The sequence below is a fragment of the Stegodyphus dumicola genome, chromosome 4, assembly GCF_044657685.1.
Source record: "Stegodyphus dumicola isolate Sdum_Otavi_A_Nest chromosome 4, ASM4465768v1".
NCBI classification, from domain to species: domain Eukaryota; kingdom Metazoa; phylum Arthropoda; class Arachnida; order Araneae; family Eresidae; genus Stegodyphus; species Stegodyphus dumicola.
The window spans coordinates 68,416,540-68,442,558 of NC_140771.1; the positions used below are offsets into that span (position 1 = coordinate 68,416,540).

At 32.3% G+C, this 26,019-nt stretch overlaps 1 protein-coding gene across 2 annotated transcripts in view; it reads left to right on the forward strand.

Annotated features, from left to right (window-relative positions):
• Positions 1 to 208: 208 nt before the first annotated feature.
• RpS27A (ribosomal protein S27A) overlaps positions 209 to 26,019 on the forward strand; it is a 34,112-nt gene continuing 8,301 nt past the window's right edge. Inside the window, exons 1-4 of one of the 2 annotated variants that reach the window (XM_035374421.2) lie at positions 209 to 351; positions 1,181 to 1,233; positions 5,017 to 5,071; positions 5,945 to 6,162. In XM_035374421.2, the coding sequence (XP_035230312.1) occupies positions 1,186 to 1,233; positions 5,017 to 5,071; positions 5,945 to 6,162 (321 nt within the window). In that variant the 5' untranslated portion in view covers positions 209 to 351; positions 1,181 to 1,185. The remainder of the gene's footprint in view (positions 352 to 1,180; positions 1,234 to 5,016; positions 5,072 to 5,944; positions 6,163 to 26,019) is intronic. The other variant, XM_035374422.2, reaches the window with a different exon arrangement.

Consider the following 26,019-nt stretch of genomic DNA (forward strand, 5'->3'; position numbering starts at 1 on the left):
ACTGTTATATATTTTACAATGCACTTAGTAAAATTTACCATTTTACATGTTATTTTATACTTTAATTAACATTCTACTTTCATAATTTTAATACAATGTCAAGAATTTTTAAATTAAGAAATGTTACAAATATAATAGGAAGAATTAAATATTTAAAAATAATCTCAGTTTATAACTTTAAATCTTTTTTTTTTTTTCAAACACGTGGTGGCAACTCTATTTTGTTCATGGTCTGAGATTCGCGAAACGTGTTTGTGGAATTGTAGGCGCCATCGTGTATTGGTAGGCTTTGTTGTAAAGAGCTCATGTAATCATTTTTTTTATGAGGTGTTATTCTGTTGTGTTTCCTCTGTAAGTTTTTTTTTTAATAAGCATCTGTTAATAAATACACTTTATGGTGAACGTAAATGTTACGTGTATAACATGTCTTAGATCGTTGGGTAACTTAAGCCTAAGGAAAAGCCACGTTTTAACCCTTCTCTCTCTCCCAGAACGTTAATGTAATAATTTAATGTGTAATATCCATTAATTATTACCAGATTTTTCTGTTTAATTTTTCAAATAATGCAGAAGAAACGCAGTTAGACTTCACCCGTATTTAAAAATGTTGATCTTTTAGATCTGGTTAATACTCATGTAATTTATTATACGCTAAAAGCTTTTAAAATTTTTATGTAACTCCTTCATTTCACTAAGATTTTATAAATAAATAGGGGTGAGCTTATACGCAATAGGATTTAAACTATTTTATCTTTTTATAAGCAAATTTCTATATAAATGTTAACAAGATTTTCAATGTGCTTTCATTTCACTAAGATTTTATAAATAAATAAGTGTGAGCTTATACGCAATAGGATTTAAACTATTTATCTTTTTATAAGCAAATTTCTATATAAATGTTAACAAGATTTTCAATGTGCTATCTCGCTTTGATAGATGGCTCGGCTCTCGAATTATAAGCAATGTGTTATCTCGGCTTATTCTCGTTTACACGGAACCTTTTAAATTATGTTAATATGTGTTCTTATTCGGTAAAGGTATGCATGAAATATTTTTAAATAAAATTTTGCTCCATTATGATTAAATCCCCCTTCCTTAAAGAATAAACACAATGAAAGTTTTAAGTTCATCTTTAAAATTCTGTTGTGAATTGCTATTGATCATTTGCTTTATTTTTTAGGTAAAATGCAGATATTTGTGAAAACCCTTACTGGAAAGACTATTACTCTTGAAGTAAGTAGTATCTTGTTGCTTTGTTCATAACTGTATTGAGTGCTAAAGTAAGTGGTAGCTCAGTAAGCTGTCATATAAAATCATACCTAAAGTATGCAGTAGTCGTCAAAAAAGAGAGAACATTAAATGTACTTAGCTTAAGTAATACATAAAAGCGAGTTTGATTTGAGTCAGCTCGTTTTAAATGCATCCTAGAATTTTAATCAAGGCATTTGCATTTTTTGACAGTGAAAATACTATCTACAAAATCTTAATTTTGGGTAAATAATAACTAATTATACTACAAAACCTAAGTTTCGAATGACTTGTTTTTGCTTGTAATTTTATCAGGTACAAGTAACGATAGGTGGGACACCGTAAGTTAAGTCGTTGTACAGGTATAATACCACTAAACTAGCTGTTAAGTTCTGACCAATTTTGAGAACTAACATCCTGGATGTGGTCTGAGAGCCGCCTACCCATCATCAAGTGCCCCCTTGTGCAGTCACTTATAAGCTTACAAACATCCTCTCTTCTGAATTCAAACCTGGGCCCATTGATATAGCAGCCAGTATCATGAACCACTATGCCAGTTGAGCGGCTTTTAAATTTCTTCAGTAGGAAGTAAAATGAAAATAATCATAAAACATTTTATAAATTCTAATGTTTTAAATAATACCAAATAAAAAGATAAATCCAGTTGGCAGCACTTAGTTTTTAGATATAAAAAATGTGTGTCTGATGAAAAAAGTCTCATTGGAAAATTATAAATTTCCGAGATCATATAGCAAACATTAAAATGCTGTAGAAGACCAAATTTCTAGTTTAATATAATTGAAAGCTGTATTGCACATCTCATGTTCATCAGAAATAACTGACAGTATCCAGTGAATAAATTAAGAAATCGGCAAAATTGCAAGCATTTATGAGTAAATTTTCTAAAAGCAAAGGGGAAATTTTTTTGACACAGGAATATATATAATATATTAAAAAATGAAATAGCTAAATACAGTTTGCTTATGAAATGAATTCAAATATTTACCTTTAATAGCATGTGTAAATAATTAAAGATGTAAGCTTCAAACATACAAATAAAATTATCCCCCTTCCCTTCTCGAGCTGACATCTAAACTAGTAATCTTAAGTACTGTGCCCATTGGTTGGCGCATGTCGCTTGAGTGCGATTTCGTGAAGTTCAGCGAGTGCCAGTTATCTGAGTTACCCCCCCCCCCCCAAGATCTTACTGTGTATGAAGTTAACCTAAAAAATTTTTGCTGAATGGCCAATCTGCTCATGAGCATATTGTAGTAGATAGAAAAATGAGTTATATATTTAATTATGTAATCATACGTACATAGTCTAATTTTTTGTCCTCTACTAAAGACATGTTTTTAGCAATAAATGAAATTTAATTAATTGAGGCAACTTAAATTGTGTAAATTCTTTTCTGTCACTTTTGTGATTTTCAGAATAATCTCCCCTTGATTGTTACTTAATATAATACTCGTGTGATAGATAAATGTAACTGTTTAATTTTGCAGCTCAAATGTAGCTTTTTAATTTATGCTGTGTCAAAGTACAGGGTGATTATCAGAAAAACTTCCCCCATATATGAACCATTGCTGGCCTGTCTGCCCAACCAGTCAAAATGAAATTTCAGGTATTATTTGAAGTTATGTGCTTGATTGTGAATATTTAATTTGAAGTTTTTGAATTGCATCATCTACTTTTTCTTGTACAAATAAATCAGTATCATGAAAAAACAAATTGTATTGGAACAGTACACATATAACAAAAACTTCTTTGTTTAGAAGACCTTTATAAGGGACTAGTGAAAACAAATGCACTTTCTATAATTTACAGGGATAGACGGCTTAAGCCCCAATCACAGAACACCAAGTGCAAATCTTTTAATAAGCAGTGTGGGAAGATTGTTTCTTCAGTCAGATGCACACCTTCAAACAATACCTAGTGCAAATCTTTTAATAAGCAGTGTGGGAAGATTGTTTCTTCAGTCAGATGCACACCTTCAAACAATACCTGAAATTAAATTTTCATTGGCTCAAAATCAAAAAGCTATAACAAAGTTAAAACTATCATGGTAACCAGAAATGAGGTTTTATCGCCAAATTTTTTTAAAAAATTCCCTATTCAAAGGGGCACCCAATGCTACACTATAGCCAAGATTATTAAGTACTGGTAGTTTAAATTCACATTTTCATGGTTTTCTCCATGCATTGAGTACAGGCCTGCTTTTCCTAGAAGATAGCCTGCTCCATTTGGCTAAATAGCCAATGTATTATTTGCCACAATGAAATAATCCAATGCATCTGTTAATGAGAGTAGTATTCCTTACTAATGTTTTATATCCCTCTTTGTAAAAGACTGTCCTTTAAAATAGTGTTATTTAGGAATTGTTGCTTTCTTTGTTTTATGTTATAGTAAATAATTAGTCATTAAAATTGTTTTAATCTACAGAGTTTAACCTTTTTTACTGGTTTTATCTGCTGTTTTTCGCTTCTTGGTTTTATTTTCAAACACCGGAGATGTAGTGTTTATTAAGAATGAAGTAAAATTCTTGTGCAGATTAAATAGTTTTTTCTAGATTTTGTACTTCAGAAATTGTTTATTTTAAATGGTTTAGTTACATATTTCTTTACAGGAAAGAGCAATAAATTGCTGTTAATTCTAAGTGAAATGAACCAGTGAAAATCTGCATCAAAATAAAGTGGCTGTTTTGGTTAATTTTAAATCCAAAAAGACATTTGGTTATTAACTGAAGTTTATTTTTTAATTAAGAAAACAAATACAAAATTCCTCGTGTTCGATGAAATATTCTGCAAGGCTTACAGATATAAGTAACTCATAATACAGGAGATGCAATTCAATAGTTAAAACATAGTCATAATAGTATGCAAAATAATTCAGTGACACATGAAAGATTAAAATCCAATCATATAAATAATAATACTAAAACTTCAAACAACAAATTAAATTGTGCAAGACTGCAAAGGCTTCTGAGTTCCTAACAAGATGGCATTCAAATACAACCTACAGTGTAATAAAATATATTCCATCGCATCACCACAAGCACAGAATCCACTAGTAATAATATTGAAATAAGTATATGATCTGGTTGAAAATGCCTACACTTAAGTTACTGGAAAACAATAAGGGAAAATCTCTTTGTCCACTGGGCCTTTGAAGAAGCGAGATATTCAGCATTCCAATCGGCCAGTTTTTTCCAAGCCATGTGCTTCCAATAAGACTTGGTAGCTGACAGCATTAAATCAATATTATGATAAGTCGCCTGCTTAGCCAGATGCTCAGCCCGCTCATTACCGAGACTTGCCACTTTAGCCTCAAAGATAGGCAAAATGAATGTCTGCAGTATACTCAATCACATGCAACATAATAGAAAGTTTGTAGCAGTTTTCTTCACTTATGCCAAAACTGTATAAGGATTATATTTTCTACGTTGTTAATAGGCATTTTCTTGATGAAAAATTCTCATTCCTTATTAATTTCTTCCTTAAAAATAAGCAATAGGAATTAAACCAAATATTTTTTCAAAAAATGGTATATTCAGAAAGTAATGACAAGTCTTGCAAAATGTTGTAATATTTGATCAAAGTAAATAAAGTAGGGGGTTTAAATACTTTAAAAAAAGATACTTTTTCTCCGTGTAATAAATTGTATTGCTAATATTTTAAAACAAGATGCTATTAATAACATTAACAGGCATGTAACTAGCGTTATTTTCAGTTGAAATGTTAAATGTTTTTTTTTTTTTTTTTCCCCCAGGTTGAACAAAGTGATACTATTGAAAATGTGAAGACTAAAATTCAAGATAAAGAAGGTAAGCTGTTAAAAGTAATTTATTAACAGCAGATAAAAGGGTAAAATTGTAATATATGTTTCACCTGTAACTTCTCCATTTAAAACCTTGCCAATTGGCGTGGCTTGTACAATCACATTTTGTGTCTAATCATAATTTACTGTAGTAGATTTCTCAGCTTGAGATTTGCTGAAAGTTGAACAAGTGACCATTCTGTTAAAAAAATATTCCTCACAAAGAATTGTGTTTGAATAACTACTTTGTAAAATTAAAATTTTATTCATGGCCAAAATTGTGCAGTTTTTATTCTTGATGAGAATTAAACGTGATCTGTTGCTCATGTTACTGCCACTTGATTTTCTGATACTGTTAAGAATTAAGGTCTGCTAACCCAAGCTTGTTTTGACTGAATCACAACAGAGTGATGATTGATTGGAATAATTACTAAACGATATGCACCAATTCCTTGTCTCATGCTTTCGTTATAATTAATGAACACTATAAAATTTCTTAGGTTGATGTAGACTTATTCATACACATACAAAAAAAAAATTATAGACTTCTGCCACATTTAGTTTCTTAGAGGATTTTTGTCTTGAAAATTAGAAAATGTTTCTTTATTGCAATTCCCAATCTTTCTGTTTCATCTAATAGTATACTGAAAGGAGCCGAAATATGCCACTGTAATGTCAGAAATACAGGGTGTGTCATCAGATTGAAAAGTACTGATGAGTTTAGGAAGTGAAATCGGTGTTATTTGCATACGCAAAGTCTGACCTGCTAAATTCTTATTTAGAAAAATGAAATGGTTATGTGAGCAGCTTAGCATAGATTAGATTTGGATATAGAACAGATTACTTTCAGTTGTAATACAGGTTGGTTTAATAATTGCAGGTATCCCTCCTGATCAGCAGCGATTGATTTTTGCTGGTAAACAGTTAGAAGATGGAAGGACTTTGTCAGATTATAATATTCAGAAAGAATCTACATTGCACTTAGTCCTTCGCTTGCGTGGTGGAGCAAAGAAACGCAAGAAGAAGAATTACACTACTCCCAAGAAAAATAAGCATAAGAAGAAGAAGGTTAAGTTAACTGTACTCAAGTTTTACAAAGTAAGTGCATAAAATGTCTTTATTAATTACATTTAATTTTCTAAGGTGCAAAGAAGAAAGTATCGACAAAAGGCTCTAAATGAGAAAATTGTACAGATCTGAATGTTTTGAACATTTGTTTTTCAGTAATCTTCATTACAAACAAAATGTATGGCACTACTGCAGGATTACAGAACACCATGTAGACTTATATATTTCTACAGCATGGTTTTCATAATAAATGTCTTTGCATACTGTATCTCCTTGTCTCTTTTTGGAGTAGGGGTATTGTATTATTTTTTGATATCATTTTCATTCAATTTCTGTTACTGATTTTTAAATGCTTAAATATTTTCCTCCATCTTAGCCTCTACTTGTTTTTGGCAGTATTTTATTTTTCATTTTTCTAGATTGTGACTGACCTAATTTATTGTTAACAGAGGTATTCAGCTCTCAAAAATTCTTTGTTTCCTGAAAATTTTTAGTTATAACAAGTAACCTGTAAACAAAGCTATTTTTAAACTCTTAACTAGTAACAATTATTACCTAAAATAATTATTGGAAAGCTTTAATGTTAATCTGTCTGAAGATTAACCTAATTTTGTTAGATATTATCATACCTGCCAACCTCTAAAGATCAAAATTCAGAAGAACATGAAGAATTAATATCATGCTTTGATATTAAAAAAATAACAATTTATACAAATAGAAAAAAGAAAATTGTAGTAGAACCCTCAATACTTAAAGGAGTTAATATCTAAATTTGCATCTCTTATATCAGGATCTTGATCTAGCTAGGAGAATGCTACTTCTTAATATTAATAAATTTTTATTGTACTTCAAAAGAAATATGCATGACTCTTGAATTAAGATTTAGGGATATCAGAAACCTGCACATTGCAAATTTGCTTCTCCATGCTTAATTATTAATGCTGTGTATCAAATATTAATAGTATACTGATGGCCAGAAGCCTTACTGAAGTAATCAGCAAATAAATTTATAATTTATACATCTTAAAAATTAATGCTATACAGTCCAAGATCCGGACTCGTCGGAACATCAGCGATTCTGTATTTGTGATTTTTCCAGGTATTGGATCATTTTAAATCTACTAAGATGCCATGTAGAAATAAAAAAATTAAAAATATGAAATAATGAAGCATTTATGATCTAAAGAGTATCAAAATTTACAAATAAAAGCTTAATGTTGATGTAAGAAAAGTAAAGAAGATTAAATAAGCAACGTAAATTTCCCTTCTTTATTCTAAAAATAGTAACCTCTCTCTGCACTGCGTCATTTCGAGAAAAATCTGTCATATGACTCACCGTTTACTTCTGGTGATGTAAACGGAACTAAAACTCTTAACAGCCAATAATAATTTTACAGGTCTATTAACCATCCAATCAGAATGTTTTGAGAACTAAAACTAACTCAGTCTGACTTGAGATTTCATCCTGAACATTACACGATTTCTTTCCACGTTTTGGCCTAGCTAATTTGCTGTCTGTCTGCTTTTTTTTTTACTACAAAGTTATCGAAAATGTAAACCTTTTGGAACAGGTACATTTAATGTGCCGACTTGTGTGTAACTGAAAATAAAACTGAAGATTTAATCTGTATTCGCCTCCAATTTCCTATTCATTGTGGATCGTCGTTTCTGCATTCTGAAACATCAAAATTCCTTCTCCTGAATTTATTACATTTATATGTTTACTTTATTAAACATTTCTTTCAATGCAAGCTGTTTAAGTTACATTGTTTTTTGTATTAATACTTCATCTTTAATTCTAATAGAGAATTTGGACTACCTTGTCAATCGATAAAAAAAAACTTTCCAATAACACCTGTGTCACTTTCTTCACTATCGGCAGTGGTATTTTCTGGATCTAGAACCATACTACAAATTTTAACATCCATTTATTGATGATTGGGGCATTGTCATTGCAATGAAAAACTCCTCTTCTTCCCTAAATTCTGCTGTCTGGTGTGAGCATGCGAGTTCCGACACCAGTTCTGGCTTTATGATGAATAACAAATCAGTTATTCTTAATTCAAATAACACTAAATATAATCTTTTGGCATATGAGTATCATTAACAAAATCTTCTTTTAGCGTATGGAAAGGAATATTTGTTAAACCATTCCTTGTCAACATTTTAGTGCATTTAAATCTGATCGGATAATACTCTTTTATTATTCAATTACTAATAAAAAAAATTGTTTAGGCATCACTGTATGAGTCATCACTCAAGTTGTCAGTGATGAAAGCTAGAAGCAATAAATAATGTTTTGCCAGATTGCCATCAAGAACATAAAATATTGGTGTAAAATCAACAATGTTTCGGTTTGAGATCATGCCAAGCAGATATGCAGCTATGGAGTCAAATTTTTTATCTCACAAACTTATGCTAAAATGATTATTTCTTCAATAATGAGGTATTTTATTAGGTACCGAGCTGAGAATTAAGAATCGGGACTCTCTGCTTGTTTTATTACGAGGAGGGAAAAATCAAATGTGCATTTTTAAAGCATAACCCTCCTCCAATAAAGTCCTAAAAATAATTGGTTGGTGGTGGCTTTGAGGTTCGAATATTGGACATCCAGATCTCAGTTTTTACTGTATTATAATAAAATAAGCTCAGTGTGAGAGTTAATATTTCAAGCGAATTCAACAGTTACGATAGTACAGATTGCCTAAAACAGTTTTGTATAAAAAAAAGAAAAGAAAAATATATAGTTCATCTAATGTAATTTCATGATTTCAGCTGGAAATTAATACTATTTAACTTACTTAATTTGTAAACCAATAACTGACAAGTTAAATTTGAAATAAAAATTAAATGTCTTATGCTTTGCAGGGTGCCAATTTCACACAATTTAAAAAATAATAAAATTTTGAGCTGTAGATGCGCGTTTGAGTGGAAAGCTGCTGCTGTAAGTATTGCCATTTTCCCACAATGGGAAGAATGTGCATATTCATTATTTGATGATAGATATAACCTGTGTAATATATAGATTATTTTTTTCACGTTGTATAATATTTTCAGCTAACTTAATCTACACATAAGCAAACCTACATACTTAGGGCTCAGTGGTGTCCAAATTATATCATGCAAAGAAGTGATATGATGAGATTTAAATCCATTCTCTGACTACATTCTGATTTCCTGTGGTCCTGTTATGCAGCATAACACCCCATGGTAAGTAGTGAAGGAATAGTAGGGTTCTCCTATTGTTTTTTGCTGCTTTTCTTTGGGGGGATGAACAAGAACAGAATGTATGTGAATGAAAATCAGGCTCTGATCACTTATTACTTGATGTGTTAAAATTCAGAAATTATATTATTTTACTGATCTTACGAGGGCTGGTTAAAAAGCTGTACAAGGTATGGAGCTTATTTATATTTTACTTTTGCATCAAGTAAATTTCTTGGAAATTCAAAAGCTTATTTTTGTATACAAATGTTCCAGGCTGCAATATTTGTGGTTTAAGATTGAATAAATTTTAATGCAGTTTAATTTCATGATATATATGTATACTAGATACATTTTATATTGGGACATCTGAAAAGTGTTTTTTTTTTTTTTTTTTTTTTTTTTTTTTGTGTGTGTGTGTGTGTGTGGTAAATATGAATGGTGGACAGTATCTTTGAAGATTAGACAATTTTGGGCTCTGGTCTCTGCTTCAATTTTTGCTTTTAAAACTATATTTGGAAATAGTATTTTTATGAATTTATTCTCTGATTTGGTGGCAACAGTTTATAATATGCAATTCCCTTGTAGTCCCATTGTGCATAGAATATTACTAATAATATTGATGCAGCCCGTCTTGATATTAAATAAAAGAGGTTCTTCTGGCTTATCCTGTTATCTTCATAATGTCACTGTATAATATCTAGTAATAAGCTTTCAAAAAAGGAACTCCTTTCTTTACATACCAAAAAAAATAGCTAAAACATATTTTGCTCTTTTTTTTTAAGTATGGGTTACCCGTTTAAGTGGCTTACATGCCCAGCCTTGAGACTTGCATACCAGTCAAATGGTTGTGCATTGTACCTCAAATGAATGTGTAATGTACAACACTTGAACAAGCATATGGAGAATCTTGGATGGGCCTTATATTTGATGCAAAAATTTCTATGCTTCCCATACCACCTTAAACTGTATCCTAGCATTTTTTTCTAGCACAAATTTTGCGTGCAATCCAGTTAAAAAAATTTAAGATAAAAAAGCATAATATGGCAAAAATGAGTTTTTAGCTTTTAAAACTGCACGATGAAAATTGTGGCAAATCACATGCTAGAGTTAAGCAGTACAAGCAGAAAATTCAATATCTAAACTAACTTCGATTGCTGCCACTGTGTGTCAGAAGTAATAAAACCAGTAGAAGGAAACAAGCTTTGATTTGAAAAATGCACAGTTTTTCTGGTGACCAAATATTTGCTCTGTGATGAGAATTTGGAATTACCATTTGACTCCAATGAAAAAATACACTGCTGTGAATGATAATGAATTTAATAAGTGCTTTTCTATTATAACAAAACCTTATTCATTTTATTTAATGGGTTCTTTTCAATACATATTTGTTTCCATCATACTTCCAAGGATTTCTTCTAATTCAGTAGAATGATGAGATCTAAATCCATTCTCTGAGTACATTCTGATTTCCTGTGGTCCTGTTATAACAGCATAACACCCCATGGTCAGCGTGAAGGAATAGTAGGGTTCTCCTACCGTTTTTCCCCGCTTTACTATGGGGGGATGAACATGAACAGAATGTATATGAATGAAAATCAGGCTCTGATCACTGATTACTTAATGTGTTAAAACTCAGAAATTGTGTTTTACAAATCGTAGGAGAGCTGGAAAAGCTTCGCTAATGAAGTATGAAGATTATTTTTTGCTTTTGCATAGAAATTTGTAAGTGTATCTAATACCTAGTTCCAGACTGTATTATTTTTGACTTAATTGAGAAAATTTCAATGCAAATTTGTTAGATACGTTATATATTTTTTATATTTGCTCTGTGATGATAATTTGGAATTACCGTTTGAGTGAAATGAAAATAATGCATGGCTGTGAATTTCTGAGAGCGTATCTAGAATGATATTTCTTAAATCTTTATTTGCTTTTCTAATATTAGGATTTTATTCATTTTAATGGATTCATATATGTACATTTTAATTTCTGGTATTTCCAGGGATTTGTTCGAATTAATTATTTGGTCTGCAGTGCTATGAGATACAAATCCATTCTCTTTGTACATTCTTCTTTCCTGCCATCCTGTTATGCATCATCAGATTGCGTAATAAAGCATATATTGTGTGTACACTGACTACCAATAAGTATTTGGACACCTGTGATAGAAAAGAAAAACTAACTTTATTCAAAATCAATAGTTGGTAGAGTCTCCACGAGAGGTAATTATAGCATGGACCCTCCGGGGCATACTTTCCACAAGTCTTTGTATGACAGCTAGTAATATTTTCTTCCACTCGGCTTGGAGAAGACATAGAAGTTCCTTCACCGATTTTGCACGGGAAGTGCACCCCTGAATTGCGACTAAAGCCAATGCTGTTTCCTACACGATATATACCGGCGGAGTCCGTGGTGTACCTTTGGACCGCAGATATCGTCATTTGCATAGGTGCCCAAATACTTATTGATAGTCAGTATATAACACACACACACAAAGAAATTACAGCACTTTTAAACGAGCCCAAGGTATTGAATTGTATGTTATCAGTCTTCTGAAGTTACGCATTTTATCATTATTGGAGATGATCTAAAATGGAAAGGACATTTTTAAGGTGCTGTCTAATGTTTATCAAGCAGAAATTTTCCAAACTCGCACTGAAATGATTTTATTATTTTCATTGCTAATTGTTATATTCTCTTATTTGTTGGCTCGCAGATTAGTCCCACAGTTTATATTGTGTATTCTATTCTTCTCATATTTTTATTCCCATTACGTTTTACTAAGGATTTGTTCAAATTCATTGTTTTGGCCTGCATTAGTTTGCTGAGATCTAAATCCATTTTCTCAATAATCCTAATTTTCTGCCATCCTTTTATGTATAATAATTGCATAATAAGCAAAACATACGTGTAATATTTTTGAAGCGAAGTCGTGATGGTTTAGTGGTTTAATCTTATAATTTTTTAACATTGCATTGTGTTCGTTATTTTCATTGCTATTTGTATGATTTTCAATTTTTAGGGTCATGGATTAGCCCAGCAGTTAATAAACAAATCAATAAGTTTTTGGCTTCCACTTTATGTGCAGTATAATAGTGTAAGATCACTTAGTATTTCGTTTATTGACTTCAGTTCTAGAAACTTAAGCTCGTGAAGTTTTTCCTTAATGTACTGTTACATGTAAAGCAGTTTGAGTTATTAGCAGAATTAACATTACTCGCACGTTTTATCAATGGGGAATACAAATTTACAAATGCAGAATTTTTTACATGTGTTTCCTAGATTCATGTTTTCCTGACAAAATTTAGCGTATAGCACTACTCATCAAGGCTTTGTTTCCATATACAGTGGATGGACAAAATATGGAAACACCTTGTGAAATGCATGTTTGAAAAGAAAGATTAATTTTAATGAAATATGTAGGTGGCGCTGGCGTTTTTGACTACTGACGCCACCTATACAACTTCGTAAATGTGCTAAACAGTTCAGTTGTTTGTCGGAGTACTGTTATGCGAGGTTGTCATTGCATTATGTCAGAGTTAACAGATTTCGAACGTAGGCAAATTGGAGCAAGTATGGTAGGTGCTTCCGTAAGCAAGGTAGCCGAGGTGTTTAGTGTTTCAAGAGGTACTGTATTGAAGATTTATTCCGCATATTTGAAAAGCGGAAAAACATCATCTGCTAAATCACAGTGCGGACGAAAGTGTGTCCTGAGTTGAGTGATCGTGACAGACGATCATTAAGGGCAATTGTGACGAAAAATAAGAAGACCACAGCTGCAAAAGTTACTGCTGAAATGAATGTTGTGTTACCGAACCCTGTGAGTACCAAAACAATTAGAAGGGAGCTTCATAAACAGGGAATTGCTGGCCGTGCTGCAATTGAGAAGCCACTCATCAGTGATGCTAATGCCCGTAACAGGAAAAGTTGGTGTTTAAGTCATAAAGCCTGGACTATAGAGCAGTGGAAGCGAGTAATATGGTCTGACGAGTCTTCTTTCACATTGTTCCCCACTTCTGGCCGAGTTTACGTTTGGAGAACGCCATCTCAAGCTTATAATACAGACTGCTTGTTGCCAAGAGTGAAACATGGCGGGGGTTCTGTTATGGTTTGGGCAGCCATATCGTGGTTCTCTGCTAGCCCCATGATAACTGTGTCAGGGCACATGACTGCCAACACTGATGTGAACATTTTGGCCGATCAAGTTCATCCCATAGCACAAACTTTGTTCCCCGATGGTGATGATGTCTTCCAAGACGACAAAGCCCCTGTTCACACAACTCACATTGTCCAGGACTGGTTTTCTGAGCACGAGGATGATTTGTCCCATCTTCCCTGGCCACCACAGTCACCAGACCTGAATATTATCGAACCTTTGTGGTCTACATTAGAACGGAAAGTGCGTTTTCGTTATCTGAACTTGCCACCGTTTTGCAGGAAGAATGGTATAATATTCCCTTGGCAAACATACAGGAACTGTATTTGTCCATTCCGAGAAGACTGCAAGCTGTTTTGGATGCCAACGGGTTTCCTACACCATATTAAGCAAAGAAACATGTTTTTTAAAGGTGTTTCCATATTTTTGTCCAACCCCTGTATGTTGAGCCGAATCTGCAACAGGAAATGGATTAAATGCTTCATTAAAATATTCGAGCTATAAAAAGTGGAGAATGAACAGTAGGGTTCTCAGTCTTGTTTAAAGTTTCATTTCCTAAATATGCTGCTATATGTAAAGCAATATGAGTTATTAGTGGAAATAACATTACTTTCGCATTGTATCCATGTGGAACACAAATTTACAAACGCAGGTTTTTTATGTGTGTTTGTTAGATTCATGATTTTTTGACTAGATTTTTCCTATAACACTCATCAATTCTGTGTCCCCATATATGTTACTAGCGACCCGCTCTGGCTTCGCACAGGTAATGGATATTTTAACAATGAATCGCAGCTCATAATCTTTTTCTGAACTTGCATACCTCACCTTAAGTTACGATTTTTGAAAATAATTTCCCTAAATATAAAAATTTGAATAAATAAATTTGAAAATAATTTCTCCGACATTAAATTGGTTTATATCTAAATTTTAACTAAGATCTTAATAGAAAATTCCAAGCCATAAATTATGGTTTTATTTAATCTAATCTTATCTAACCTTATGTACTTATAATTACTATAAGTGCGATTTAAAATTTAACCTTAGAATAGAATATCATTCATATTTTAAAACTACTATCATAAAATTATTTATCATAAACTTACTTATAATTACTGATACGTCGTCACGCTGAAAGCTAGAGAGCTCCGATAATAAACGCGTCCGATCGCTGCTAAATTCAAAGTGCTATAGGGAAAACCGCAGCCTCCGACACGCTATTTATAGGCGCGGTACCGCCGCAAACGCTATGTCACGCAATTTTTAAATCTGTAGACCTTTTCAATGTGTATAATACTTAGTACATTATTTTGATAAATCTCGTAGGGTTCAGCCTGCGTTTGCAATGTAAGAGGAAAAAATGTCATTATTTACGACATCACATTCGAAACCTCAAAAATAACAGTATTTCTCCACTATTTAATGGATGTTATTATAGATATAAACCTTCCTCTTCAATCACTCTATCTATTAAAAAAAAATCCGCATCAAAATCCGTTGCGTAGTTTTAAAGATTTAAGCATACATAGGGATATAGGGACAGAGAAAGCGACTTTGTTTTATACTATGTAGTGATGATATGATGAGTTTGCAAAAGAAAATGAGTTGTATTTCATTCACATTAAAATACTTTAGGAGCTATAATGTGGTAAAAAAATAGTAGGGTTTTCCTTGTACAAAGTAAAGGAAGTATTGTAATCACAAAAAACTGCAGGTACCATATTTCAACAAAAATATCCATTTTGACCGCTATCAAATGCAATTTAATGATGTTTTTGTGTGACATCTGTACGTAAGGACAGAATAAAAGATTTTTTTTTAAACAAATTATAAAACTTATTTAAAATGGATTTAAAAGAGATTTTTCCGTGGTGTGGGTGTATATATGTATCTCACATAATTCAAAGAAGAGTAGCGTCAGAATGATGAAATTTTGTATATAGGACTGCTACATGTAGTTGTGTGCCTTCCTTTTTGGTTGCAATTCAGTCGCATGAAAAGTATATGTATATATACCCACTCTATTAATCAGCTCAGTGTTTTTATTATATAGTGGTAAATTGTGCATTTTTGGATCAAAAAATGAAAATCTGATTATCAAAAAAATGTCCTCATCTTCCGGTTAAGGATTTTATGCCTTTAGTTGTAGAATTGTAAAACCAGTAATTGTATTTATCAACAATATGAAAGATGTTTAAGTGCAGCTAAGCCCATTTTTTAAACTAGTAGCCATATTTGTTTACATTTGAAACTTGGCAAAATAATGAAGTAAGTCTTTCTGCACCTTCAGTGTCTTTTTGCTAATTGGGACCAAAAGAAAACTCAGTTTTGTGCACCGAAAAGACTGCCTTCTTTTCTGCTGGCCGAATTGCTTGTTTTTGCGAAGAAACTAATTCCCCCCCCCTTGCTCCAAAGTGAGAACTGAATTAATTGAATGAGAAACATATCTAATAAAATTCAAGGAAAACTTGTTGTACATGATTTTTTATTTGGTTTTTTGGGTGGATGAAGGAAACAATATATGCGAACGAAAAATCAGCCTCTGACTACAGATTTCTTTTAAGTTTACTTTTTATTTCAGTTTAATATTATGTGCAAATCTTGTCTGGTTGATTACTTTTGTTCTAAATGTAGATAAGTCATTCTTATTTTTGTGCAGTGGTTACTTAGACATTCTGAAGTGAATTTTCACTTTTCATGTGTAATTGTTGCATGCTCTGACAATTTTTATTAAATGCTATATAAGTGATCTAAAGTTTACGTGTTAATGCACTTTGATTAATTTGGTCACGTAAAAGTCAAGTTACTCTAGTCACTAAGTATTTGCTTTATAAAGAATGGAATTACCATTTGATTCTGGTGAAAATAATCTGTGGCTGCAAGTTTGAGATTATCAAATGTAAGAATGTTCTCGGTTTCTCTTTGTATCTCTTGATCTCCCAGTTTTTAATTTTTGGCGTTTACCAAGGAAAATTATTTCCAGCAATAAATTAATTGAATGAAAAACTTGAATTCTGCAAATTCTGTTCCTCCACTCCTAGTGATTTTTATTGTTTAAATTTTATTCCTGTTTTTTTCCTCATTACATTTTTTTGACCATTTTTTTCGCTTTAATTTTATCTGAGTTGTCTTAGTCTGCTGCAGACATTTTTAGATTTTTGTATGAAAATTCATTCAATGTTTAATCAGATTAATGTTTGTATTTATTTAACTTCATTATATAGTATATTACTTTGTTTATTGAGATAAGTATTGTGTGTTAGAAATCTTATTATCCTCATATTTAAAAGTATTTCGATAAATAAAGCCCCCACCCATTTGGGATTTTCTCAGTATAAAACTAAAAGCTATCTTGTTCTTTATAGTTTTATTACATTTTTATTTTGTCATATTTTGACAGATGTGTTCATATTCAACTTTTTGATCAGCAGTGATATGATGAGATTTAAATCCATTCTCTGAATGTATTCTGATTCCTGGCATCCTGTTGCACAGGGTAACAGCCCAAGGTGGGTGGTGAAAGAATCGTAGGGTTCTCCTATTGTTTCTGTGCCATTTTACTTTTGGGTGGATGAATGGAACAGAATGTATCTGAGTGAAAAATTAGGCTCTGATCACTTATTCAAGATGTTAAAACTTACTGATTATTTTTTGTATTTGTTCCAATCAACTTATATAAAGTTGATTGCTTTGTGTTAGAAAAATGTTAGAGGTCTCACCTGCTGATTAAAAATCTGGAATAAAAGCAGAAAGCAACAATTTTACATACAATAGAAATATAATAAAAATCTACCTAGAAGGTTGAAAGATTTGTCCAGTATGATTTTAGCATTTTCATTTCAAAAAGTAATTTTGAATTTTGGGCAGTATTTTTGTAAGAGTTTAATGCAATAATTTCAGTTGTGAAGATTTATGTTACTTCGTACCCTATAATTATTTTATTGGCACTATAGAGAGGCTAAGAATTAAAATTTTATTCTACATAGATTTTAGGTGCATGAATCTTTCAATCTGTGTATTTTTAGTGAATGGCAGTTAATACTGAATTATCCAAATTTGAATGTATTTAAATGTACTTAGATTAATTGAAGGATTGACAGATACATGTTTACAGTTTTTTTTTTTTTTTTTTTTTGCTTCATGATGAAATGTGGAATTACCATTTGATTCTAATGAAAAGAATTCATGGCTGTGAATTTCTGAGAGCATATATATTGCACATTCAGTTTTTGCTTAAATTGAAACTTTAGATAGATCATCAATTTTTGCAACTGTAATACTTGTGGAATAATGTATTTAAGATATGTCAGTACCATTCAGGAGGTAGGAAAAAAGAAGATGTGAGACTTCCATGCTGGGGTTGTGCCCCTTCAAAATTGGAATAGAGCCTAGACAGATGGCCCTCATTCGCTTTGCTTTCATTAAGTAATCCAAATAATTCTTTGAAGTGAATTTCTTTCAGATCATCTTATAAAATGTAACTTCTGAGCAATTATTGATGTTCTGTAGTTTTATATTGTATGATTTTACGCAGTAGAAAATTAGAAGGTCCTGTATGCATGTGTAAAAGTTGGTTAATAGCAGTGTTTGTTGTTATTGTAATGAATAGTTTCCTTTGTTTTTATTTACTGCAATCATTACACATTGTTTCGGCCACCAGAGCTCTCTGCCTGTCTGTTAGATATTATTTCGCAATGCGCAGATTGTATGCGTAGTTCGCATTTTGTTCTTGCATTCTTAAAACCGCTAATTGTAACTCTGTCGCTTTACTTTGTGCTGTGTTGTGTTCGAAAGTTCAAACCGCGAATAAAGGTTAAATTTACAGTCCACTCGCAGTGATGTATTCTTAGGTTTATTAATTTAAAGTTAAGATACCGCTTCGCTACATTATTTGGTCCGTCGAGCCGGAGCTTCGAGAAAAACCCGCGCTTGTGAATAAGAATTCTACATGTCCGTAATGGAGTTGATAATGCAATTTCAGTTTAGAATTCTCAAGACTTACGGAATGGATACAGTGTTCGAGGTGAGTGAAATAGTTAACGCATTTTAATTGCATTTGAGATTTCCTTATTGCTTGCTACTATTGTTGTGTTTAAAGTATTAGTAAAATCGAGAATTTAGAATATTTTCAAAATGTCAGATATAGAAAAAAAAAAAACGAAAAAAAATTTTGAAAACACAGTTAACTAAATTCATTGAGAGAATAGATTATGATAACTTAGATAATGCTGAAGCTGAATTAATCTTAGAAAAATGTAAAATTTTTAAGGAAGATTTTAAATCTCTATTTAGAGAAATTTATACAAATTGTGATGATTAAAAAATAAACACTTTCGTTGAGGAAGAACAGTCGATTTTAGAGAAAATTGAGGAGGTTCACTTAAAAATTATTCGTAAGTTATAGGTTTACAAGGTCGTAAATGCAAATGGCGACAAACCTGTCGTACCTGAATCAATCTCTGAAAGTTTAAAGTTACCGAAATTATCTTTACCCACATTTAGCAGAAATTTAACTGAATGGATAACATTTAAAGATTTATTTAACGCTAGTGTTCGCAACAATTCAAATCTTTCTGGAGCTCAAAAATTACAATATTTAAAGAGTTCTTTGAAAAATGATGCTTATCGCATTATTCGGTCAATTCCCATAGCTGATCAAAATTTCAGTATTGCTTGGAATTTACTAGAAGAGAGATTTTCTAATAAGAGAGAACAGATATTTGCTTTTATTAAAAGAATTCTTAATGTTTCACAATTACAAACGGAATCTACATCCTTGATATTAAGTTTAGTAGATAACGTAAACGAAATAACTCGCTCATTGGAAATATTAGATCAAAGGATAGATAATTTTAGTGATACTTTGTTGTTGTATATTATTTTGCAAAAACTTGACGTTTCGACAAAGTTGTGGTGGGAGCATCAATTAAAAAAAGATGAAATACCAAAGTTGAATGACTTGATAGAAATTTTGAAGAATTACGCTAGAACATTACAGAACAGTAAACCTTTAGTTAGTAAAACGCATAAATCAGATAAACCAGTGTATAATAGGGTTACTTCTCTGATTTCTAATTCTACCTGCTTATTTTGTAAAGAAGATCATTTTTTATACAGGTGTTCTAATTTTTTTAATTTACCAGTGCAAAACCGAATAGAGTTTGTTAAGACTAATAAACTTTGTTTTAATTGCTTGTCTAATGTCCATAAAGTTAAAATGTGTAAGAGTGCAAACACCTGCAAGCATTGTTTTAAGCATCATCATAGCATTTTGCATTTAGAAAATAATTTCAAACCAAAAAAATGCATCTAGATTCCCTTCACCGGAAGCACAAGTGTTTGTTCCGAAATCGCAAATTAAACCAGAAAACAACTTGAGTGAGGGTTCTCCAACTGTTTGTGCAAACAACTATGAAAATCAACATTTTGGTGCTCATGCTAATGGTAAACGTAGTCATGTACTTTTGTGTACTGCTTTAATTAAGGTTCAAAACTCAAACCAGGAATTCATAAATTGTAGATGTTTACTAGATTCAGGTAGTGAAAAATAATTCATTCGTCGGAAAACAGCTATCAATTTAGGATTGAGCATAAAGGATTCGAAGATATTAGTGTCATGCTTAGGTACTTTCAATACAACTACTACTGGAGAAGTTGACTTGTTGTTTACACCTCATTTTAATACTAATTACAGAATTTCAACATCCGCTTACATAATAGACAAAATTACAGGAAACATTCCAAGTGTAACTTTACCTTTGAATTTATATGAAAATTTCCAAGATTTAACTTTAGCAGATCCTACATTTCATGAATCGGGAGAAATTGATATTTTACTTGGAGTTAATGTATTCCTTACTTTAATAAATGGCGAGGTAATTAAAAGGGGCAAAAATCTTCCATTTGCATGTTGTTCTAAGTTAGGATGGATAATTGCTGGAACTACACATTTTGAATTCCCAAACCGTAAGCAGGTTTCAGTCAATACGCTAAACGTAAACACTGAGGAATTAGTTAAATCATTTTGAGATTTGGAACAAATTCCCACATCGAAACCTTTAACTAAAGAGGAAAGATTGTGTGAAAATAATTTCGTGGAAAATCACGTGTGTAGTGAAAAGGGTCGTTACTCAGTAAAACTGCCATTCAAGCCTAAAAGAAATGAGTTGGGTAATTCCAGACCATCAGCCTTTCGCAAGTTTCTTAGTCTGAAAAAAAAATTAATAAAAACTCCTGAAGTATATCAACAGTATAAAGACTTCATGTCCGAATATTTATCACTTGGACACATGGAAGAATTATCCGATGATAATCCAGATAAAGTAAATTTTCATTATTATATACCTCATCATCACGTGCTAAAAGAATCCAGTCTTACCACAAAATTACGCGTCGTTTTCAATGCTAGTGCCAAAACTACATCAGGGATATCGCTTAATGACACGCTAATGAATGGTCCCAAGGTACAAGACGACTTATTTACTATTCTTTTGAGGTTTAGATGCTATCCCATAGCCATTACTAGCGACTTATTGAAAATGTATCGAAAAGTTCAAATTCATGATGAAGATCGCGATTACCAAAAAATATTTTGGAGAGATGATCCATCGAAGCCGATTAAAACTTACAGGTTGTGCACAGTTACGTACGGCACTACTTCCGCTTCATACCTGGCTACTCGCGTACTCAAACAACTAACAATTGACGAAGGAACTAAATTCCCAAAGGCAGCTGAAATAATATTACACAATTGTTATATTGATGATGTCCTATTTGGTTCAGACACAGTAGAAGACGCCGTAGAGTTAATTTCACAACTGAGTGAACTTTTACAAAAAGGTGGCTTTCAATTGCATAAATGGTGTACTAATGATCGCTCGATTTTAGAAACTGCTTTGAGTGCTCAGAACTCAAATTCTTCATGTACAGTAGTTGATACTAAATCAATAAAATTATTTTGTTTGGAGTGGTATCCAACGCAAGACGAGTTTACTTGCCACTTTGAAAATCTCGAAAACAGAGAGTGTTTTACTAAAAGAATAATTTTATCTTCTATTTCGAAAATCTTTGATCCACTTGGTTGGTTAGCACCTTTTATAGTTGCAGCAAAAATCTTGCTTCAAGACATATGGAAATTACAAATCTCGTGGGATGATCCCTTGCCAGATGAAATCAATCAAAGATGGAAAATCTATTGTGAAGGTATCGCAAATCTTGAATGCATTCATATTCCTAGGAGAGTATTATTTTCCAAATCTACAAATGTAGAACTTCATTGTTTCTGTGACTCATCAGAGAAAGCTTACGCCGCAGTGATTTGTTTAAAGTCTTCAAATCATTCTTCAATTTCGGTGCAGCTACTAACATCAAAAACTCGCGTAGCTCCCCTGAAAGTAATCTCTATTCCTCGTTTAGAACTCTGCTCTGCAGTTCTATTAGTGCATTTGGTTCAAGCTGTGCAGAATTCATTGCAAATTCCTGTTGACAGTATTTACGCATGGAATGATTCAATGATAGTTTTGTCCTGGATACAATCAGAAGCAACACGCTGGCAAACCTTCGTAGCCAACCGCGTTTCAGAAATTCAATCAGTCTTACCTTCATCGCATTGGAATCACATAAAAGGAAAGGAGAATCCAGCTGATTGCGCATCAAGAGGTCTTTTGCCTTCAGAACTTTCTACTCATGACTTGTGGTGGACAGGTCCTCAGTGGCTTAATTCAAATAATATTCCATTCTCTATCAACTTACCGTTTTCAGAAGAGTCTTTAAGGGAACAACGGAAAAATATTTCTTGTTCAATTGGAACAGTCGCTTCGCAAATTCCAGTCCTTAATGAAGTTTCATCATTTTTGAAACTTAAAAGAATCATCGCTTGGTGTTTTCGGTTTGCGAATAATTCAGCTAAATCTACCGCAACAAGAATTAAGGGTTACCTTAAAACCGAAGAATTGCAATACGCTAGAAATGCAATTGTTAGAGTAGTTCAAATGGATGAGTTTTCTAACGAATATAATCTTCTGAAAAAGAATCAACCGTTAAACTCAAATAGTAAGATCCTTTCTTTGAACCCGTTTATCGATAAGAATGGACTTATACGCGTTGGAGGAAGATTAAGACAATCCAACATCGCGCAGGACAGAAAATATCCTATTTTGTTGCCCAAGAAACATCACATAACACAGATTATAGTGAATCATTTTCATATATTCCATCTTCATGCAGGCCCCCTGCTATTGCTATCAGTAATTAGAAGAGAATATTGGATAATCCACGCTAGGTCAGTTGTAAGACAACAGATTTGGAAATGTGTGAAATGTCATCGTGTACGAGCTAAAACATCTACCCAGATAATGTCTGATTTACCATCGTCTAGAGTCGTTCCGTCAAAGGTTTTCTCCAAAGTTGGAATTGACTACGCCGGGCCATTTCAAGTGAAGCCCAGGCAAGGTCGAGGAGTAAAACCAATGAAATGCTACATTTGTGTATTCGTGTGTTTTACTATAAGAGCTATACATATTGAATTAGTAGGTAATCTTACATCAGAATCATTTATTGCCGTTTTGAAGCGCTTTGTATCTCGAAGAGGAAAACCAATAGAAGTGCATAGCGATTGTGGCACAAATTTTATTGCTGCAGATAAGGAATTGAAAAGAGTAATAAACTCCTTGAAGGAAAATGAATTGGTTAATAAATATTGCTCTACTGAAGGTATTAAGTGGATATTTAATCCTTCTGCAGCGTCACATTTTGGAGGATTATGGGAAGCTGCAGTCAAATCTACAAAGTTACATCAAGCGAACCATAGGTGAACAACTTCTAACGCAAGAAGAATTTATGACATTGCTAGCTCAAATTGAAGCTTGTTTAAATTCGCGACCGTTGTGTCCACTGTCTGAAGATCCATCAGAATTTTCTGCACTTACGCCAGGCCATTTTTTAATTGGTACCCCGCTAACTGCCTTACCAGAAGAAAGTTTACACAATCAAAAAATTCCTATATTGCAACGTTGGAAGCTTGTTGAGAAAATGTTTCAAAGCTTTTGGAAAAGATGGTCCGATGAATACATTTCTAATTTGCAACGACGTTCAAAATGGTTGAAAGTGCAACCTAATTTAAAGGTTAATGATTTAGTTATCATAAAGGAAGACAATTTACCCCCGCTACGATGGAAATTAGGAAGAGTGCTGGAAGTTTTTCCTAGCTCAGATAATATTGTGCGTATCGTGAAGATCAAAACCGCTAACGGAGTTTTCAAAAGGCCAATTCACAAACTTAGTGTTTTGCCTATCAATGATTAAGTTTTTTTCCTAAAGCATTATAACTTTGTACTTTGCTTTAGCTATATAAGTTCCTGAATTGTATCAAGGCTTCTGTGCATCTATTTTGAGAATAATTTAGTTTCATTGCATAATTTCATATTATGTTTTCTTGTGAATATTTTGATGATACATTTTTGCATAATTTAATACTGTTATGATAATTTCATTTTGTAAAAGCTATTTAGTTTGAAACGATGTTTCAACGCCGGGCGGAATATTTCGGCCACCAGAGCTCTCTGCCTGTCTGTTAGATATTATTTCGCAATGCGCAGATTGTATGCGTAGTTCGCATTTTGTTCTTGCATTCTTTAAACCGCTAATTGTAACTCTGTCGCTTTACTTTGTGCTGTGTTGTGTTCGAAAGTTCAAACCGCGAATAAAGGTTAAATTTACAGTCCACTCGCAGTGATGTATTCTTAGGTTTATTAATTTAAAGTTAAGATACCGCTTCGCTACACACGTTATCTAGATCCTCATGTATGAAAAATTAATTTCTGGTTTTTAATATGTAAATTCATGATAAAACTATATATAATAAAAGAATTCATTATTTGCTCTTTGATGAAATTAGGAATTACAGTTTGAGTTCAGTGAAAACATTCTACGGCTGCTAATCTCTGAGAGCAATTTCATAAAGTTTATTTTTCCTTCCTTTTTCCATAGGTGTGCTGTGTCATATAATATTTCTGAGATACTCTAATAGTATATGAAAATTTAAATATTTGCTCAGTGATGCCAATTGGAATTACCATTTGAATTGTATGAAAACATCCTTTGGCTGTACTTTTCTGAGAGCAGTTGTATTTAATAGAATTACTTATGAAAACAAACTTTTTTCAGGAAGTAAATAGTCAGCTTATGCAGAAAATTTGAAAAAGTTTTGATTTTTGTGGGAAAACAACATGTTAACAAATTTGAGTGTAATACATAAATGAATATGTTTTAAATGAAAAATAAAGATTGTTTTATATCATGCTCATAAAAAATCATACAAGGTCTGTCTGAAAAGTAATATCATACATTTTATTGTAAGCTGTGGTCACTTAATTAGAGACACTCAATGGGCCACCCTTGCTTCCTATGCAGGGACAGACAGTTTACATCCATGCCTTCTCCAAAGTTTGGTCTCTTTGGTACGGCAGTCAGAGTCACTAACCACTTTCCCAACTGGGTGGCTAAACAGTCTGATTCATTTGTACATAATTTGGAATCTCTAAACATTGTTATAATAACTATTAAAATAAATCCAAAGTGTGCGTTTCCCCCCCAAAAAAAGTGAGACGGTTCTATATCTCCCGTTTTACTGTGCCGAATGACGAAATTCAAATATGTTTTTCCGTGTCTTGAAAGCACGATTTAGGATATATGTTAGATTTATATGTAGCATTATTCTACCATAGGTATTTCTATAAAAAAAAAAAAAAACTGGGCCCACCAGCGGCCGAGCGGTAAAGTCGCTGAACACTGGTAGTTCGGTCCAAGGTTCGAATCCCACGAACAGGCTGGCTGCATGGGTGTTTTCCCCATGTGTAACGTGTATACGAGCCAGTTTCCCATAGAAAGTCCTCCACGAAGGCATCCCTGCCCTTAGGCAGATAGCCCTAGTGTGCTTTGCCATAATTAAATACATCACATCACTACAAAATAACTGTCTTTTTCTGAAATGACATGCCAATTTACTCAATTACTAAATATAAAATTTGGTGGGAAATTTAAAGATTTATCTTCCTGCTATCCTTTCGGTTTGTGCCAACTTGGCAAACTTCGTAATATATGGCAACCTATTTTCCTTTTTACATTGTTCGTGAGCGGAAAAAAATTTAAAAAAATGTTCTTTATATTATAATTGTCATTTTAAATATTTTTCTTTTTTGAATTTCATTTTAATTAAGTTCCATGGTTTCTTTCAAATAACTTTTAAAAATTTGTATTTACTCATTAGAACTGCGCAGTTTAAATAAAAGGTGCATCATTTATTTTTTTTCAAATACTTTTACTATATTTTTAAGTCAGTTATTATCTTGGAAAAGTTTTAAATTTTTAGACTGATTTTATTGGTTTTTGTTGCATTGTTTTTTCAGATAATTGTTTTAAAATTTTCTATTTATTCCTTCGAACTGAACATTTTAAATATATTTATTAATACGAATTTTGTACAATTTGTTTTTTTTTATTTGAATCGAGTTTCTTTCGGAAGAATA